The sequence below is a fragment of the Marmota marmota genome, unplaced genomic scaffold (assembly GCF_001458135.2).
Source record: "Marmota marmota marmota unplaced genomic scaffold, marMar, whole genome shotgun sequence".
NCBI classification, from domain to species: domain Eukaryota; kingdom Metazoa; phylum Chordata; class Mammalia; order Rodentia; family Sciuridae; genus Marmota; species Marmota marmota.
The window spans coordinates 22,662,149-22,682,015 of NW_026000026.1; the positions used below are offsets into that span (position 1 = coordinate 22,662,149).

The window sequence follows — 19,867 nt, forward strand, 5'->3', positions numbered from 1 at the left end:
AAAAAAAAAAAAAAAAAAAAAAAAAAAAAAAAAAAGTGCCGTCTTTGGACCCTTGTAGGGGAAAGGCTGAAAGGAAAGGAGGAGGGCAGGCTGGGAGCTCTGCTAATCACTCCCTAGGCAGCCATCAGCAGCAACCACCCTACTAGCCCAACAACTCCACAGACAGCAAAGCAACTGACTCAGACTCTCCTCATTGGCTGGCTCCCCACCCTGGCTCAGACTGTCATTAGTCAAAGTCCTTGATGTCACCTGTCTCTGAGACTCCCCTGAAAGGAGACCACATTTGTAAAGCGCCCAGTACATAAGACAGCCAGCAAATAGCAGCTCTGCCCCTGTGGCCATTGGCTTTCTAAGCTGTGATGTGTCCTTAGAAAGCCCTAATGGTCTCTAATATGCTGTCCTCTGCCTGGTTACTCTCTCACAGCATTTATTTCTCTTCTAGCTTTTGTTGCCACCTCATTTGTTTTCTGCCACTAGACTAGGAGCTAGGCAAGTGATGTTCACTGCTCTATCGCCAGCCCCTCCCACACACCTGGCTTTCTACTGTGGAGGGAATGAATGAATTCTGTCATTCTGAATAAACGGAAACACACCAAGATGATGATGATGATAGCAGCTAAATTTATATAGTATACGCCATGTGGTGGGTATTCTGCTAATGCTTTGTGTGATGTTTTTAATCATCACAAAGCTATTACATAAGCGTAAGTGCCATTATTATCCCCATTTTGAGGATGAGGAGACAGAGAAAACTTAAATGATTTGCCCAAACATACAAAGTGAAGGGGGTGGTATATGAACCTACTCAACCTGGCTTAAGTCTATGTTTTTGTGTGTGTGTGTGTGTGTGTGTGTGTGTGTTGTTGTTTGTTTGTTTCTTATACTGGGGTCTGAACTCAGGGCCACATTTTCACTGAGCTACATTCCAAACCTGGTCTTGAACTTGTGATCCTCCTGCCTCAGCCTCCAGAGTTGTTGGGATTACAGACTTGTGCCACTGTACCCAGCTAGTCTGTGCTTTTGACCAGATCATCAGATAATTATGGATGCCCACTCTGCACCTGGCAAAACTTGACCTGTCCGAGAAGCTTTTAGATTGATGGAGAGACAGGTTGTGAGCACCTGATGACAGCCATGGTGGCTGGTTGCCAGCCTGACCTCTGGGAAAAGCTTAGGAAATGTCTCATAGACTGAAAAAGTACTCCCCTTTCTAGCTTCCTGCCCTCAATCCCTGTGAAAAAGTTCCTTTGAACCACCCCTATATATCAGCTTTTCAGATCTGACCATCAGAGGAGCCCTGTAGAAACTTGAGTACCACTGAGGAGTGCTGTCTGAAGAAAGCCTCCCAGCTATGAATCATCCTGCAGGTGGGAACGTGGCTCTGGTACCTGGTAAGCAGGTGAATGCACTATGAGTTAGACAGGGCGATTGTCTGCTACCAGACAATCAAACCTGGGCATTTATCAAACCTGGGGATCCTAAGAATATGTTCAGGGCCCCCAGGAGAACCACATAAAATCAGCCCCCCATCCCTGTGTGGCCCTGGCCCTTACGTACACCCTTCCTTGCTGATGAAGGCCCCTTGGGGAGCTTGAGGGATGCCCTTCCACACGGTGATGGGCTTGGGATAGCCAGGGTCTGTGGCCCGCCGCTCCTCGCTGTAGCGCCAGTACCGCTCGCCTTTGAAAAAGTAGGTCTTGCCCACAGGTTCCCACCGCAGAGCCGTGTCAATGCCTTCACGAGGCAGGCAGCTGCCCAGCTCTCCCAGGCTGTGGGGGTACCCAGGTTCCACTGTCACCTCCTTAAACACCCAGTATTTGTCGCCTGTGGGCAAGAGATCAGGATTAGTCTTCCCTAGCTACTTGGTGGCAGAGGTTGTAGCTAGTGCCACTTGCTTATCTTCTGCCCATAGAGCCAGAGTGTCAATTCCTTTGGTTCCTTGGCCCCAGCAGAGCTTGGGGGCAAGAAGCCAGAAGTGCAGGAAATTGTCCCAGGTCCCGTAGCATAGGTTACATTACCTTTGAAGAACACAAATCTCCCATCAGCTCTTTCGTAGGCTGCATCTATGCGGGCAGGTAGGCCCTTCCAGAACTGCTCGATCTGCATGGGGTAGCCCTCCTGTACCCGGTTATTGCGCAGGCGCCAAAACCAGCGGTCCTGGGGAAACAGAGGAGTAAGGCCCTGCCTCTGAACCAATGATCTCAGCTCTGGGACTCAGGTCCAACAACCCCACATTATCTTTTGGGCCAAGCCTCACAACCCTCCATGCAGTCTGTCATCTTCTGCTTCCAACTCTCAGAAGAAAACAGGATGCTCATGTAACTCTTCACTTAAACCTCCTGATGGTTCTTGCTGCTCCAGGGACCATGAGACAGACAGCAGACAGGCCCGGTCTTCGTGAGGAAGTTTGGAAAAGCTGGAAAGGAAGTGCTGGGGCCTGTAGTGACCACAGGAGGGCATTGGAGAGTCACTGACAACACCCAGGCCAGGCCTCAGGCTGGTGGGAAACCCAACACTGGTAAATGGGGGGTGTTTAAATCTGAATTTGACCTTGAATATTTTGAGAGGATTAAAATTTAAAAAAAAAAAGAAAAAACAAGTAAAGAAGGAATATAATTCATAGAAGATGGTACAAAAGCCAGTATTTTTAAAGGTATTTTACAAAGCACTTCCAGGTACAGTTTTCAAACTTTATTTTGACCTCCACAACTCTAAGTCAATCTGAGATATAAAAACAGTCTTAAAGAAGGTCAAGTGACATGGAGCCATTCAGTGAGAGGTAGATCACGAGCTGACCCACATTGCCCCATTCTTGCTTAGTGCTTGAAGCTTTCTGGGTAGAACTCCAGAAAGTGTGGAGAAGTATTCTATCCAGATTTCCATGGGTGGCTGGAAGTACTACCAGCAGGTAGTTTTCAACTACCAGTCCCTTTGGAGTTGGTCTCGGCTTCAGAGAGCATCCCCGAGGTCATACCCTTTCTCTCCAAATGACTGAATGAGGCAGAGGGTATAAAGTTCTGACGGCATTGGATCCAACATGGGATGACTCCAGTGGGCCATTCTGGCTCCAGAGCTCCCTGTGGGAGTGGTCAAGTCTGCAACAGGCTAATGCTGCTGCTCAACTTGCTGCTTTGCCCTGTCCTGCTTCCTGTTCTTCCTGCCCACAGATGTTGATCCTGGAGTTATTCCCTAATCAGAATCCTTCATTCTGTAAACTCCACCTCAGAGTCTGCTCTGCTGAGGACCCAGCCTGCAACACACCAAGCAGGCTAATGTCCAGTCAGATCTTGGCTAAAGTGGCAGGCAAAGGACAGTTGACAAGATGTAGTCCGATCGGTACCAGGCTCTCAGGCGCTGGCAGGCTCTGCAATCAGGCTGGATGTGGTGGCTCACTCCTGTAATTCCAGCAACTCTGAGGCTGAGGCAGGAGGATTGCAAGCTTAAGGCCACTCTCTGCAACTAAGACCTTGTCTCAAAATTTAAAAAATAAAAATAAAAAAGGCTAGGATGTAGCTCAGTGGTAGAGTGCCCATGGGGTCAATCCCCAGTGGCGCAAACAAAGAAAAAACAAGAATCTGCAATCAGATTCAGTCACTCTGGCTCAGCCCCCACTCCAAACTAGCTGTCTGCAGAGCCTGTCACTCATTTGCTATTCATATACTCCTTGTTAGAGTAATGACATGCTACCCAGGTTTCAGATGAACAACTGAGGCCCAGAGAAGGGAAGTGACTTGCTCAAGGTCACAGACTAGAAACCATCTCCAGCCTTTCCCCTAGCGTTAACCCCTGGAAAGGTACAAGATCACCAATCTTCCCTGCTCACCTATTGGAAACAAGTTGTTTTACCCCGCAGCACCAGAAAGAGACCCTGGGTCCTGGACACTAGGCCAGCTCCTGTCCAGTCTCCATAGCAGCTTATTCCAGGGCAGGAGTGATGGAAGAAGGAATAGGAGGGGACCACCTGGGTGGTGCCAATCCATTAGCCCTACCTTAAACACAAACATCTCTCCACGGAAGAGGGCCACTGTGTTGAAATTGCCATCACAGATGTTGGGTTTGGTGCCTGGAGTGGATGGTCGGTCCCCAAGAGGTGGCCGAGGAGGTCTGGGCTGGCGCTCATGCTTCCTTTCAGACGGTGAGTGGATCCTGCGGACTGGGAGCGTGGGAAGGGGTCTTGTGGGCTCCAGAGGCTCAGCTGGGGGTCCTAGAGAGAGGAGCCACATCTGAGAGAGGGAGCCAGCTGTTCCCTGCCTCCCTCTGCCATTGCCTCATCATCACCCAGGCAGCTCCAGGTTTATTCTGTCACCTTTTGGCCTCCTGTCCCCTCTCCTATTTAACTTTGAGGAAATACATAAAAACAGCCACTAGATGGAGACCTCATCTTTCTACCCTCAAATCTAACATCATGGGTGTTTTGTTTTGTTTTGTTTCTTTTTTATAACAGGCTTTTGCTCTCCTGTTAAAAGAGCAAATTTGTCCTTCTTTAGGATGTCTTTTTTCTCTGCTCCCCTTCACACAGGCCTCACATTCTCATCCATTTCCATTCCTTCAGTCCACTTAATACCACTCTGCCCCATTCTCCACCCAAACCACTCACCAATGACCTTTATGTTGTTGAATCCAACAGTTATTGACTCAAACTTTATTGAGCATATGAATCATGCAGGTATCTTGATAAAATTCAGATTATGACTCAAAGGGCCTAGGGTGGGGCCTGAAATTCTGCATGTCTTTGAGGTCTCAAGTGATACTGATGTTTCTGGTCTGAGGCTCACATTTGAGCAGCAAGATCCTGTAAACACTTGCCCTTGGAACACTTTCCTCCTTTTCCAGGCTTTGCATCCTCATGTTTTTCCTGCTACCTCATGAGCTGTTACCTCTCAGCCTCTTTGGGGGCTGTCAGATGTCCTGAGGTTTCTCTTATTCTTTCTCAACATTTTCTTTCATCCCTGCCTCTCAACTTGGGCTGCATATGAGAATCACCTGGGAGATTTAAAACTTTTCCTGCTCAGGAAGCACCCCAGACCACGTAACCCTCATCTTTGGGGTAAGGGCTGGGTGTCAGTGTTTTTTGTTGGAATCCCAAGGTGATTCCATTGGGCAACCAAGTTGCTAATCACTGTCTTAGGTGGCTCATCCAGGCTCATGGTTTTAAAGCTGTCAGGACATTTTTGTGATGATGGAAAAATTGTTCTTTGTCTATACTGTCTCTAGCCACATGCACTAATTCTTAGTGACTAATTCTTAGTGTGATTGAGGGACTAAATTTTTTTTTTTTTTTTTTTAGGTGGTGCTGGGGATTGAACCCAGGGCCTTGTGCATGCAAGGCAAGCACTCTACCAACTGAGCTATATCCCCAGACCTCTGAAACTTAACTTCATTTAGTTTTAATTAATATACATTTCAATTTCAGTAGCCATTTGTCACTAGTATCTGTTGTATTGGACATTAAAGATCCCAAGCCAGTGTCCCAGCCTAGGTCTTTGGTTGCACCCTGGTAAATCTCATTGTCCCACAATTACAAATGCCAGAACCCTTGGTGTTATCCTTGCCTCTCTCCTCCTCCCGCTCATCCCCACACCTGATCTGTTAGTGGATCCTGTCCATTCTACTTTGAAACACCTTCCTGTGCTTGCCACCCGCATCTGGCCCTCTGCTGCTTCATCTATTACAGTCTGGAACTCTAGTGGGGGCTCTTCCTTCAGAGGGAGTCTTGTTCCTGAGCTCCACTGCCTGAGGGCTGGGCTCTGTTGACAAGCATTTGCTTCCATATGGTCTTCCCATCTCAGTTAACTTGACTAGAATAAGAACTTCGCTTGCCAGAGTGACTTGAGCTGGGAGAGAGGCCTGGTGGAAGGCTTCTTAAGATCTCTGGTTATGATACTCATCACACTATATCATTGTTTTTCAGGCAGATGTGTGACTCTCCTTGGCTGGAGGTGAGACCCAGGAGAGTGCCCAGTGGGAAGGCATGGAGTACAGGAGATGAGAGGAAGATGTTTAGAAGAGGGGAGGGTGAAGAAGAGGAAATGGGTGGGCCACTCTTCACTTTCGTCCCTCCCTGTCACAGCAAGGACCCTTTTCTAGGTTTCCCGAGTATGCCAAGGGGAAGCCTTGTGAAGGGTGGCACATGATTGGAGACAAAGCTCTCTACCCCATGCCTGCTTCCCACATAGGCAGGCAGCCACAGCCCAGCCCTATAGAAAAAGCCGTGGCCCCTCTCCCCTACCACACACCATAGATCTTCTGGATGCCTTGGAGATCATCCTGGGGCAGCTTGAAGTTGTGCGTCTCCATGTACTGGTAGAAGGGTGCCATGATGGCGCTGGGGTCATTGGAGTGCTCCAGTCCCAGGGCATGGCCCAGTTCATGCACAGCCACCAAGAAGAGGTCATTCCCTGTGCAAAGAAACATGGAAGGTGCCCAGGGCACCCACGTATATATCAGTCAGTCAATCCATTACTTGAGCAAACACTGAGCATATGCCTTGTACCAGGCCCTCTGCTGGACATCGGGGATATACAGAGAAATCAGCCACAATCTTTGCCCTCCAGACTTCTTGATATAGAGAGTAACATGGAGAGAGAAACAATGTAAGCAGTGCAGGGTTCCAGGTGCTTTAACAGAGTTCTATGAGGGTCAAAAGGAATTCCGAGGAGGAAGGGGTCATTTAAACATGGAGGAAGATGCTTAGGGAAAGTTTCATAAAGGTGAGTCTTGAAAAGTAGGAAGTTGGTCAGAAGAATGGATTCAAGGGAGGAAGTGGGTGGGGTGGCATTCCTGGCAGAGAGAATGATATGAGCCAGGTCCAGGGACAAGCAGTTTCATTCCACTTGGCTCTAGAACAAAGCATGAAGGGAGGGCCAGAGAGAGAGATGAGGTCAGCCAGGCTGGCAAGCAGGGCTCTGTAATGCCCTACAAAGGAATTTGGATCAGCTTCTTGGCTGGTGGGGGGTGTGAGCAGGAGTGGAGGTGGGAGTGTGATGAAATCAGCCAGGCTGCAGTTGGAAGGAGGATTAAAGCAGAATGAGACCTGAGGCAGGGGGACCAGGGGCATCAATTCTGAAGCTGGTACCAGAGTCCAAGTGGAAGGTGAAAAGGGCCTGAGCCAAGGCAGCAGCAGTGGGGATAAGTGGAGGAAGTCCTGGGGGTGGCCGGCTGGCGGTCAACTTCAGGAATCCTCAGGAATAGGGCCCTAGGTGTGGGGCAATTCTCAGCAAAACCCCAGTCCTGGAAGAAACGAACTACTGGTCAAGATCAAAGAGAGGATTCAAGTATGGGTAGAAACACAATCCAGGTGCTGAAAGTGGGACACAGTATCCCGGTGTGAAACTGAGGCGGCAGCATGACGCGGTGATGATGAGCATCTCCGGGGTAGAGAGATCACCTTCATTTCCAGCTCTCCTCTTCCCAGCTTTGGGAACTTGGCCAGCAGGGCTACCCCCTGAGCCTCCATGTCCCCATTTGTAAAGTGGCAGAATCAAACCTACCTCATGGACTGAGCGAGGGGTGAATAAGGTGACATATGTGAAGTTCATGGTACAGACCTGAAGGTTGTTGCTGTTGTTATTGTACATAAGACAGAAGCTCAGTTAACGGAACAAGTTCATCAACCAGAAAGGAAGTGCAAGGCCTGTGAGGCTCCAGCAACCAGATACTCTGAGAGCCAGCTCCCCTGAGCTTCTGTATTAGTCCTAGGACAGAGCAAGGCCTGAATTTGGGGGATATTAAGTAACCTCAGCTTTGGGAAAGAAATGCCAGAATCAGAGATCCATAGTATCCATAGTCCTGGCTCTCTTCTGCCCTGTTGCAGACCCCTGCTTGCCTTGACCTCAGGCATTTGTATGTCCCTTGAGCCCCGCCTCTTATTTCCCAGCCCCAGTCATATTTCAGCCTCTTCTAGCTACCTCTATGTCCAGGGAGGCTACCAGGGCCTGGGAAGTAGTCAGAAATCCTGATGCCCGCTCTGGTCCCAGCACCCCCCCTGGCTAAGCCCTTTAGCCCTATCCCAGTCCAGCCAGTTCCTATGAGGGTCAGATGGGGGTGGGAATTGTTTGACTTTTCTGGTTAAGGTCTTGGGAAAAGAGAAGAACCCCCCCTGGGGCAGACCCAGGCCATGGGAAGCACAAGCCTGCCACTCCATTGGCATCACCAGTGTCTTCAGCATTTTGATTTTGAGCACCAGAGAGGAAGGAGGATGGGCAAGATCAACACAAGGTTGGCCAAAAGCCTGGGGCTGGCCTTCTGCTGGGAAGGGCAGGCTGGCAGGAGAAGGCCAGGCCGCCCCCAGCTCCTTCCTTAGGTCCTGGTCCCTCTGGCAGCAGGGGAGGCATGAGCTCATCTTTGAGCTTCATCCCAAACAGAGGCGGCTGCTAGAGCCAGCGGAAGGCAGCTCTGCTTCCTGGGGTCCAGTACTGGCTCTGCTCCTGGCCTGTTCCTCGCCCTGGGACAAGCTGTTCACTGCCTGTCTCCTGACCAGGTTTCTCCCTGGGGGCCATCCACAGGGATCTCAGCCGGGAGCAGGGCTCTGAGCACATGGGCGGACTCAGCCTCTGTCCTCTGCCTGAGCCTGCGTCTGCAGAGAAGAGGAAGAACCCCTTGAAGGAAGGGGGGTCTACAGAGTTTTTCCAGGGATCAAGGGAGAGAGAAGAGGTGGGGAGCCAGTACCTTACTGCACAAAAATCCAAGAGAATTCTAGGGAAGAAAGGGAAGGAGAGGGGCAGGAGGACTACTTGAATCTGTGAGCAAAGCAAAGGTACTAGCCCAGGTCTACTACGGAGAAGACTCTATGTAGAAGGCTCTTCAGAGTCTTCTCTCCCCAAGAGGTTGGAGGCAAGAGGCAGAGTGGTCAGGAGTGTGGTCTCTGGCAGCCAGATAGCCTGGCTGTGAATCCCAGTTCTGCCATGTCCTAGCAGTGTGACATTTTAAATCTCTTCCTCTGTTAAATGAAGGGAATAATGGTACCATCTTCCTAAGAATGGGGTGAAGATGAGGCAAGGTATGTCAAGTGCTTATACTGGCTCCTTGCACAGAGGTATCACCATTAATTAGGAGAGCTGTGCTGAGCTGTGTGAGGACCAGCTTCCTCAATAGCAAGTGCTCCCAAAGTCCCTGAGCCTCCTGGAATATCCCTAACAGTTCACCAGCTACTTGTTCACTTCCCTCAGGACTTCCCTATTTGGCGATCCCTGTCTCATTGACTCCCCCAACTCTCCAAAGGAATCCCCTTCACCTGTATTCTCTTGCCAGTGCTGTTCCCTGCACCTGGAATACCCTCTCTTCTTCAACAATGAGCTCAACGCCTATCTTCCAGGAAGTCTGCCTGGAGTTCCCAGCTGGCTGTGAACTCCTCCGCACTCTGGCAGCATTCTCTCTGAAGCATCTTTAGCCGCTGGCTGCTCTCCAGCCTGCATTAATTATACCACTAGTGCACACTCTCACTGCCCCAGGACTGCGAGCTCCATGGGGCAAGCACTGGCTCGGCAGGCCAATCCTTCAGACCCAGGAAGCATCAGTGCCAAAATCTCAGTATTTTCCTAGGAGTGATCTTTGGGCTACCTGCAGCAGAAGCCCCTGCGTGGGGAAGGATGTTAAAGACATACAGAGTCCCAGATTCACACCTGGCTCTGCCACTTCCTTACAGTTGGGGAATTTCTGAACCCCTCAGCAAAACTTCACTTTTCTCATCTGTAAAATGAAGGTTATAATCTCTGCTGCCCTGCCTCCGCCTCCTCCCCACTGTGGGGAAAAAGTTAGTGACCTAAGTGTGGAAGTGTGGTAGAGCTCTATCCTGTGAAGTAGGGTTTGGTCATGATGGCTCTTCCTGTCTTGTCACCTTTCCCAATGCAGGAGCAGCACAGGGCTGGGCTCCCTCTCCAGCAGAGCTTAGTGAGTGTCTGCTGACCTCACTAGTTGACTCATTTGAAAGAAATGAGGACACAGTAAGCTTCTGGAACTAGCACCAGAAACAGGCTTAAAGGTGTTGTGGGTAGCTTTTGCCCCTTCACAGACTCCAATGAGGTGGGGAATTAGATAGAACCAGTATCATAATTCAGTGGTTCCACAGGGAGCCTTTAAATACCCTGGGACTGGGGGATTCTGACAGTACAGCCATGTGTGATGTGTGAATCTTGATTGAATCCTTATTCAAGCAAACAAATGTAAAAGAAGTTTTTGAGGTAATTTGGAAAGGTGAAAACATACTAGATTTAATTTTGTTTGGTTTGATAATGGTTATATTAAAAGAAAGTCTCTGTTAGAGGCATATACTAAAGTATATACAGGTGAAATGATATTACACCTGGGATTTTCTTTAAAACACAACAGCCAAAAAATAAAAGTGGGAGGGGATAGGTAAAATGAAGTTTTACAGAGCTGATCATTGAAGCAGGTGGTGGGTACCTGGGGATCATAATCATTCTTCGTCCTTGTATGAGTATGAAATATTCCATAATGACATTTTAGGAAAAAAGAAAACCAATAATCAGAAATTTCCCAGGAGACCCTATTCCCCACCTTCCCTTGCTGAGTCTCTGTGGAAATTATATGAGACAATACACAGGTACTCAAACAATCTTGATTTCTTTCCTCTCATTCCAAAACCCATCTTGGGGCAGTGTTACCAGCTCACCAGCCAGGGATCTACTGCTATATTATGATCTGCATCTGGTTCATGCCTGGATTTCAAGAGCAAAGTCCTGACTCTTGTCCAAAGAAGATGTTAGCTGTTCTTGGAATGAGGTGGGTGAGGTTCTGTGATGGTACCCATCCACAGGTTCCAGGACCTTCCCACACATGCCATTAGTTCTTGGGATCTGGGGTCTGGGGCCAATAAATTGTCCAATATCAGGGAGTAAGTATGGGAGTGCAACCCCCAGAACTGGGCAGAAGGGGAGCCAAAGGACTAGGATATCTTCCCAGCACTTCCTTTGGACAACAACCCTTTGAAAATTCATTTGTCTCTATCAGGGCTATAACTAAAACCTTATCAGCTAACAGTGCCTGGCACATAAAAGGGGATCAGAATATTATTTTTCTTCTCTTCACATCTTATCAGTTAACACAGATAGCCATTTGTTGACACCAGTCAAAATATAAGAATATAAGAATGAGATAAAAAATAGGTATGCAGAAAGCCAGGAAACTTTGGGGAGAGATACCAGGGCAGAGGAAACAGTGCTTCATGGGAAAGAGTTCAAAAATCTGAAGAGAAAAAAGGATGAAGAAAAATTTAACAGTTTCATAATTCTGTTTAGGCTGAGCTCTGGCTAAACCAATTTCTGATAGATTACCTGAGTGACCAGCCCCTGACCCACACAATAACTTGGAATGTTCTCAAGCAGGCAGTCCCTACCTATGGCATGGCCTCTGAGAAAATGAGCCTTGGAAGAGTCTGCTTGCAGCCTGAAGCAGCACCAAGGGCAGAAAACAATGCCCACTGTTTCCCAAACTTGCTTGAGCTTTAAAATCAGGATCTCCAGGGGAAGGGCCTAGAACCCATGTTTCTACAAGATCCTCAGTTGGTTCTTTATGATTGGACTGGTTAGGGAAACGCCAGGGATGATGATGGTATTTCTCAAGGTGGCAGAACACCTGCATCAGAAGCACTAGGGGAATTAACTGATCAGGCCATGTGCAGACTCTGGACCCAGAGAATCAGAATGGCAAAAGGGTAGGGACCTGGAGCTTAGAATCTGCATTCTTAAAAGTGGTCTCTAGGTAATTTTGATGTGCCCTGCAGTTTGAGATCCATGAAAACTTAGCATGGTGGCTTAGAGTATGGACTCCAGGGTAATAATGCTCAGGTTTAAAGCCTTTATTTCACCACTCTCCATCTATGGGAACTTAATGGTTCTCTATGCCTCAGTTTACCTATCTATAAAATGGAGATGATAATGTCTACTTACGATATGAAAAATACTTGGTATGGGCCTTAAAACGTTAACATATCCACTGATTGTTATCTACTATAATTTAAAAGGTGAACCATCTCTCTTTCCTCCAGACTCCCACTGCATTTTCTTGGTATATCTGCCTCAGCCTTCAGGAGGGTCTGCCTTGTGGCTGTCATTATTTCTCTGGACATACTGTCTTGACTTCAAGAGAACAGAGACCATGTCTATTTTTATTATTATTTTTTTTAACATTCAGATCCTCCTGTGGTCTTTTGTATAACTTTGTATCCTGTCACATTAGAGTAAAAGATCACCTACTGCAGCTCTTGCTTTACACACAAGAATTCTAAAGGTGAATTTTTTGTCCCTATAACATCATCAGGTAGTTGAACTAGTGTTTGATCTCCAGTGCTTCCACCTACCACTTATGCCATTTGAGCCCTGAATTCTTCATCTTAAAATTGGGTATAATCAGGTATCCTTGCCTATGTACTAAGCAAGTGCCTTGTGAGTAAATATGTATAAGGAACACTAAAGGGTATTTTTAGTGTTACTGCACAATTTTGATTCCAGCTTAATGAATATTTATTGAATCATAGTGGTGCTGGGCAAGTTGTTCAAGGATCTGGAGTAATTATGGCGCCTGTTAGAGTAACTGGGGCCAGAGCTGGCTGCTTTCAGCATCAGTGCCTTTTTATCTTGTTCTTCAGCTTCTGAAACATTTTATCTTATTCTTGACTTAACCCTGCTTGAGCTCAATTAGACCATCTCCTAAGCAATCTGACCAATCTCTGTGGCTCTGGCCCTAGCAGTTGAATATCATCAGAGATCACAGTTCCCACCCATTCGAGTTCTTGGTTCTTGGACAGGAAGCTCTAGAAAGCAGGAATTTCATCTGTGGTGGTCACTGAGCTCTTCTTTGGAGCTTCTTTCTCTGACAACCAAGCAACCACCCATCCCCTCATGGCCTTACCATCATGGTTGGCATTTCCTAGCGTCCACGGCTCATCTGAATCAAAGTGAGTGTCTCCTCCAATCCCAGGGCCAGGGAAGTAGGCATGGGCCAGGAATCCTCCTTCCCCATCAAATGGGGAGCTATCACCATGGAATCCAGAAGCAAAGAAGATCATGATGTCTGCCTCCTTCCGGTCACTTTTGATCTCATGGTATGGCACCTCTTCAAAGGTCAGTGGGGTCACCTTCTGCCACACATCAAAAGCCTGGCGAATAGCTTTCCGAGTGTCTAGCTCACCCACCTTTGGGGTATAGTTGTGAATGCTGGCAAGAAAGGGGAAGATTATTAGGGGGGAACAGAGAACCAGGGACAGGAGAGCTAAAAGAGATGTCAGAGACAATAAAGCCTAGTGATCCTCACCATTTGTGTCCTAGAGTACTGATAGCTGCCCCAGAGGTCAAAGAAGGGCCTAAGTAGATAGAACTCTGAATACCCACCACATGCATCAGTCAGAATAGCTTTGTTTTAATCATTGTTTTCATTTTATCTCTGACAAAATTTGTGATGAATAAAGGATTTCACTCCACTTTGTAGGAAAAAAAAATAGGTTGGTTGATAGCATTTTCTAAAGTTTTAATTTTCCTCCCAACACATAACATAGCTACATTTATAATAGTTATAAAAATATTTCAACAGTAGAGAGGAGTTTGAGAGAAAAGTCTCTCTAAAAAAATCTTGGGCACCAACTACAGCTTGTCTACCTAGAAACTGGTATAGGGCGGTATCTAATTTAATCCATTATAGATTTAGCTATTTAAAGTTACTCTATCCATATTGCATGATTCTCCTCAAAGGAACATCGCTACTTATGAATACTCTGCCTCATGAAAGTCTGGGGCACCAATTACCATACCCTTTTTATAAGTAAGGAAAGAGAGGCCCAGAGAGGTGGGGTAATAAAAGTTAAAGTCAGAGTTGGGTTAGAACGCAACTTCTTTCTCTTGATCCACTTAATCTCTTCAGGAGACCCAAGAACCTAGCCACTTTCTAACCCAGATTCTTCTTAAATTTATTTTTCTTGTCAGATTTCTTGGAAAAAGTCCTATTCTCAACAGCTTGTCAGTAGGAGAGCCCTTAGTTTAACTCTAAGGATTGCTGTCTTAGGTCCTTCCCCTGTATCCAGGGAATCCACCCAAATGGATCAGCACTTTGAGAGATGCCAGTGAGAGCCCACCTGAGCCTGCCCTATGCCTGGTCCTTGCCCCAGTCCCACTTGAATTCTGGTTTCTGAATTTGCTGTGATGAGCTCCATCATCTCTGCTCTCAGTCTACTTGGTCTGACTTGGATACTGATCCTGCTCTGCCTTGACCCTCCCAGACAGTTAAGGAGTGACACTGTTGTGATTCAGGTTCTTATTTTTTTATATTCCTTAAGAAACAACTGGGATTCTGGGTTGGCAATCTCGAGTGAAAACTATCAGGCTAATTTGGGGTGGGGAAGGGATCTAGTTCAGAGGAAGTGGAGTTTGACAAGCACTCACAGGCAGAACGAGTTCTGCCATGGGTCCTCATATAGCTGAGAGTTACTGAACAGTCCAGACTCCACTTTCTGTAACTAAATATTACAGGTGTCTGAACAAAATACAATTAATGAGCCCCCAAAGGACGAGGTCAATTTGAAAACCTAAAGTTGGAGTCAGCATCCTCTAGAAGCCACAAGGAAGGAAAAGTCACAGGCTCTCAACATCTGGTCCTAATGCCCATGCAAATGGACCCTGTCCAAACTCCGAACATCTACTGTGTAAGCTTCTGATATTCAGACAGGAAAAACAGAGTGGGCATGGCACCATGGCCAGGGATGGAGAGGGAGTCAAGGCACCTGTAGGTGATGTGTTTTTGCCTCCACTTCTGTCCAGTCAGGGCATAGCGCTTGTTTCTCCGCCTTCGGCTCAAGTGGGGGTGATCAGGGACACCGCATCGGGGTTTCTTCATCCACCTGGGCAGAGAGAGGACATACACACAAATATATTGTGGTCATTTTACTCTTGAGGAAGGTACTGCATAGTCCCCAGTCCCAGTCTGAAAGGCAGTGTGCATCCCCATCCTCTGGGATCCTGGCTCAGAATGACCCCCAACAGGAATTTGATTGATAGATTGATTCATTCATTCATTTGCAACAAAATATGAAGAAACATTGCTGAATAAGAGATTGGGAATAAGGAGAACTGGCTTAAGTTCCAGAACCGATAAGTTCCAGCTCCACCCCTAATCTAGGACCAGGCAAGTGACTGGATCAATGAGAACTTCAGTTTTCTCATCTGCAATTGAGAATTATAGTTCTTGCTGTTTGTAGGTTGCAGAGAGTTTCAAAGGGAGGAGTGTATGTGAAAAGTCTCCCTAAATGCAATTAGATCACGGCCCTCCATGGGGTAAAGCCTTCAGTGACTTCCCAAAACATCTAGAACAAAATCCAAACACACTGGCCAACAGGTCTGGCCCAATCTAGCCCTGCCTACCTGTTCAACAGCCATCATCCTTTGCCCCTCATACACTGTGCTCAGTCATCAATCTTCTTGCCGTTCCTTGGACTTGCTAAGCCTATTCCCACTCCAAGGTCTTTGCATTTGACATTTCTTCCACTTGCAACACTTCTTCTTCATTAGGCCTCTGCCCTTCAAGAGGACTTTCCTGCCCCTCTCATCAGAAATAACCTCCCCATCTCACCCTATCCACTTATCTTGCTTAATTTTCCTTCATAGCATTCATCATTCCCTGAAATTATATATTTGCATTCTTTTTTATTCTTTTTCTCTCCCATCAGATTCTGAGCTCCATGAGGATGGGAACAGTTTTTGTATCCCCAGGGCTGGCACAGTGCCTAACACAGAAGGGGCTGAGTAATGGTTTGTTAAGTGACTGACTGACAAAATGAATGAATCAGAACTCTCCACCAGGAGGATGGCAATCCGCTAAACTACACCTCAGCATTGCTGGAAGGAAAAACAGTCTGACCTCATTTCCAGCTGTTAAAAGCAGTTGCCATTGGCAATGTGAAGACAAGAAAACAGGCTATTTTGATCAAATATTAAAAGACCCTTGATGGAATTAACCAGGTTTTACTCATCTTTGTGTGCTTTACATTGCTTAGAGAGTGACCCATACTCATAAACCAATGATAATAGATACAATGATAGCAATACCATTCCTTGTTCTAGACATTTATAATTTTCACAGTATTAATATTCTTTGAGAATTTTATTTTTATGAGACAAAGGTCTCACTATATTGCCCAGGCTGACCTCAAACAATGCTAGAACTTCTTTAAATTTTTATTTTCCACCAGGTGAGGTGGCATGTGCCTGTAATCCCAGCAGCTCAGGAGGTTGAGGCAGGAGGATCCCAAGTTCAAAGCCAGCCTCAGCAACTTAGTGAGGCCCTAAGCAGCACAGAGAGACCCTGTCTCTAAATGAAATATAAAAAAGGGCTGGGAGCCAGGTGTGGTGGCGCACGCCTGTAATCCCAGTGGCTTGGGAGGCTGAGACAGGAGGATTGAGAGTTCAAAGCCAGCCTCAGCAAAGAGCAAGGTGCTAAGCAACTCAGTGAGACCCTGTCTCTAAATAAAATACAAAATAGGGCTGGGGATGTGGCTCAGTGGTCAAGGGCCTCTGAGTTCAATCCCCAGTACCCCGCCCCCCCCAAAAAGGGCTGGGGATGTGGCTCAGTGGCTAAGCCCTCCTGGGTTCAAATCCTGGCACCAAAAAAAAAAAAAATTTTTTTTTTTTCCTATACTGGGGATTGAACCCAGGAGCTCTCTATCACTGAGCTACATCCCCAGAACTTTTTATTTTAGTTCAAAATTTGAGAGAGGGCTTTGCTAAATTTCCCAGGCTTGTTTCAATCTGCAATCCTCCTGCCTTGGCTTGCAAAGTAGCTGTTATTACAGGGTATGTACCACTGTGCCTGGCTTGGAAGTTTTGATTCTTAAAACAATCCTGTGAGGCAATGAGAAATTATTATCCCCATTTTCAGGCAAAGATACAAAGATAAATCAAGTAACTTGTAAAACATTGAAAACAGTAAGGCAGGACAGGAACTTAGCTGAATGAATAAGCTATTAATTAATTAATGTAATTTATCAAACAAAGACTGGGGTTTTTATTTTTTTCTCTTAAAACCTAGCACAAGGTTGAGCTAGATGAACTTTGCTGTTGACAGAATGAATGAGTGATTGAATAAATGTGTGACATTTCCCAAGGTAGACATTCAAAAATAGTACTTGAAATTGCTAATCTAGCTTCCTTTTACCAACAGTCCCTGGGAAGAGAACCAAGAGCCACCTCTACTGCTGAAAGGCAGGGCCAGACTGGAAAGACCCCAGGGAAGGAAACAGGCCCAGAGAAAGGCAGCAATTGCCCAAGGTCACAGAGTTGGAGCTAAAACTCAGGTCTCTGAATTCTACCCCAAACACCCATCCCACTCTGGTGTGGAGGGTGAGCAGCCTCCTCCTTCACATGCTTCCAGAACACTGCTCCTTGCCTTTCTACAAAGAGTCGCAGGAAGAACTGCGAATGGGAAATGCCATCCTCTTCCCTCAGATACTTCCCTCTGCCTCCCCCTTTCCCTGTCCACCTGCTACTCTCTGAACCTCATCCAACAGGCCTGGGGTGTTCTGGAACATAGCAAAATCTAAGGCCAGGTGGTGCCTCAGCAGAGATACCAGTGCTCCTGGCCCAGGATGCACTGCCATGAGGCCTGTGCAAAGCCCTCAAAATAACCTCTGCCTGGAAAGACTGTCAGGTTCTCTAACCAGCTCACTCGTGAGACCACAGGGCCAAAGGAGTCCACACACATCATAGGAGTCTTCAAACATACTATCTCAGAACTTCACAGTCTCACAATCAAAAATCCTAGGAATAGTAAGTGTTTGAACAGAATTTTAGGATCATAAAATCCCAGACTCACCAAGTTTTTAAAGCTTAGAAGCTTAGAATAATGGAATCTAGAATTTGAGAGCCATAATCCAACACTCCCCTTTGCAAATGAACATGCTGAGATCAGAGAGATGATTCGGTCACAGAGTGACTTTCCAAAGGGATGAACTGATCCTTGCTCCACAATTGGGTGCATTGCCTATTTTGATCCTTGCTAACTCTCTTGTCATCTGCTTCCACCTGAGCTTGGGCTCCGATCCTTTACCACCACCTTTGGAACTTCACTCCAGTTCTTTCCAATGGAGTGAATGGCTTGTTGTCTTCTATACTTTTTTTTTTCTCCTTCCCAGTATTGAGAATTGAAGCCAGGGGCACTTTACTACTGAGCCAGATTCCCCCCGATCTTTTTATTTTTTATTTTCAAACAGGATCTTGCTAAGTCGTAGAGTCTAGTTTCAAGCTTGTGATCCTCCTGCCTCAGCCTTCCAAGTTGCAGGAATAACAGGCGTGTACCACCACGCTGGGGGTGAACTGGTCTCTCAAATAGCTTGAATAGCTTCTGTAGATATTTCTCAAACAAAGAGAAACATACTCAACTCTCTCCCATCTGCAACAAAACTTCATTCCTCTCTGGCTATCACCCATTTCTCCTTCCCTTCACTCTTGGGCTTCTCAAAAACTTCCCCTCCAGTTGCCGTCTCTGCTCCTCACCTTCTTCTCACTGCCATCTGACTTTGTCTCCAGCATTCTGCTGATCTTATTGATAATCTCTTTATTATTAAATCCAGCAGGTGCCTTTCAGTCACTGTCCTCTTGGAGCATTCTGTAGCAGCTGACCCTGCTGACTGTGTCTTCTTCACTGCTACACCATCATGTCACTGAGGGCTTCCTCCACCTCTCTAGCTGTCCATCCCCACATCTCTTCTCTCTCCTCTTTGTGCCTTCCCTAAGTGATGGCAACCATCCTCATGGCTTGATTGATTTGCTCCCACCTCCTAAGTATCTCCCTGAGACTGTCCCCTAGGACAGGTGTGGCCAGATGACTATGCTTTTCACTACACTTTAAGCCTCTGGAGGGCAGGATGCCAGGGCTAAGCATACTGCGTGGCACACACAGGCACTCAGCATAGGTTTGGTAAATGGGAAAAGTGGAACAAGAGTTGCTAACCCATTATCATCCAAGACTTTTCTGTATCAAGTGAGATAGGTACATCTCAGGGAAGTCCAGTAGAACCATGAGTTATTGAAACCAGAGGAGATTTAAGAGACCTTCTATAGCACAGCCCTTCAGTGTACTGACAAAGAAACCCAGTCCTAGAAGGATCAAGCAACTTGTCTCCGAGGCCACACAGCAAGTTAATGGCAGAGCTGGGACTTCTATTCCAGAAAACCCCCAGCTTACACAGGAAAGGGCACTTTGGGGTATTCCCTCCCAGGATGGCACTGCAGGAGTAAAAGATAAGAAGGCAGGATGGGAATGGTGTGTGCAAAAGGCCGTGACAAACGGGAACCCAAATATAAGTCCAGAAATTTCAAAGGCACAATGTCCTACGCAAGTCTTACTCGATCGTTGTCTGATCCAACACACCGGTGACTGGGATCCCGTAAAACTGCTGCATAGTGGAGACTGCTGACTGTAAGGCCTTCCCTGAGTGCAACGCAGATGCCCGTGAATCATAGGGAAGCAGATAGCCATATGACTTTAACCAGTTCTGAAAGACATGTGAGAGAAAAGGATGCATTATGGGGAGAAGGCTCTGTTCTACCTGGGCAGAGTTTCGCCCTTAAAACTAGGGATCATTTTACCCAAGCCACTTATGGACTCCTGTTTTGATTTCTTCCTCCTTCCTCCTCCTATCCTGGAGACAATGTCAAATTAATCTCCAGAAAACACAGCTTTTGTTGGCTCACTCCCCTGCCGTCAACTTTTCAATAAATCTCTACTGGCTACAGAACAAATTTGCATTCAAAGCTTTCCCCTGCCCTGCCTCTTCAATGATTCACTCCTTTCTACTGATACAAGATTCACATGCAGGAGTACAAGAACAGTTCATTTTCTGAAGTAGAGTAGTCTGGGGAAATTTTTG

At 46.8% G+C, this 19,867-nt stretch overlaps 1 protein-coding gene and 1 non-coding gene across 2 annotated transcripts in view; both read right to left on the reverse strand.

Annotated features, from left to right (window-relative positions):
- Mmp24 (matrix metallopeptidase 24) overlaps positions 1-19,537 on the reverse strand; it is a 21,856-nt gene extending 2,319 nt beyond the window's left edge. Inside the window, exons 1-7 of the mRNA XM_015482762.2 lie at positions 19,344-19,537; positions 14,729-14,845; positions 12,868-13,172; positions 6,237-6,398; positions 3,990-4,204; positions 2,019-2,157; positions 1,558-1,824 (exon numbers count right to left, since the gene is read on the reverse strand). Coding sequence (XP_015338248.2) covers positions 1,558-1,824; positions 2,019-2,157; positions 3,990-4,204; positions 6,237-6,398; positions 12,868-13,172; positions 14,729-14,845; positions 19,344-19,522 — 1,384 coding nt within the window. The 5' untranslated portion in view covers positions 19,523-19,537. The remainder of the gene's footprint in view (positions 1-1,557; positions 1,825-2,018; positions 2,158-3,989; positions 4,205-6,236; positions 6,399-12,867; positions 13,173-14,728; positions 14,846-19,343) is intronic.
- Trnaa-ugc lies at positions 5,286-5,358 on the reverse strand. The gene has a single exon. It is a non-coding gene; the product is annotated as a tRNA-Ala (tRNA).
- Positions 19,538-19,867: the final 330 nt, after the last annotated feature.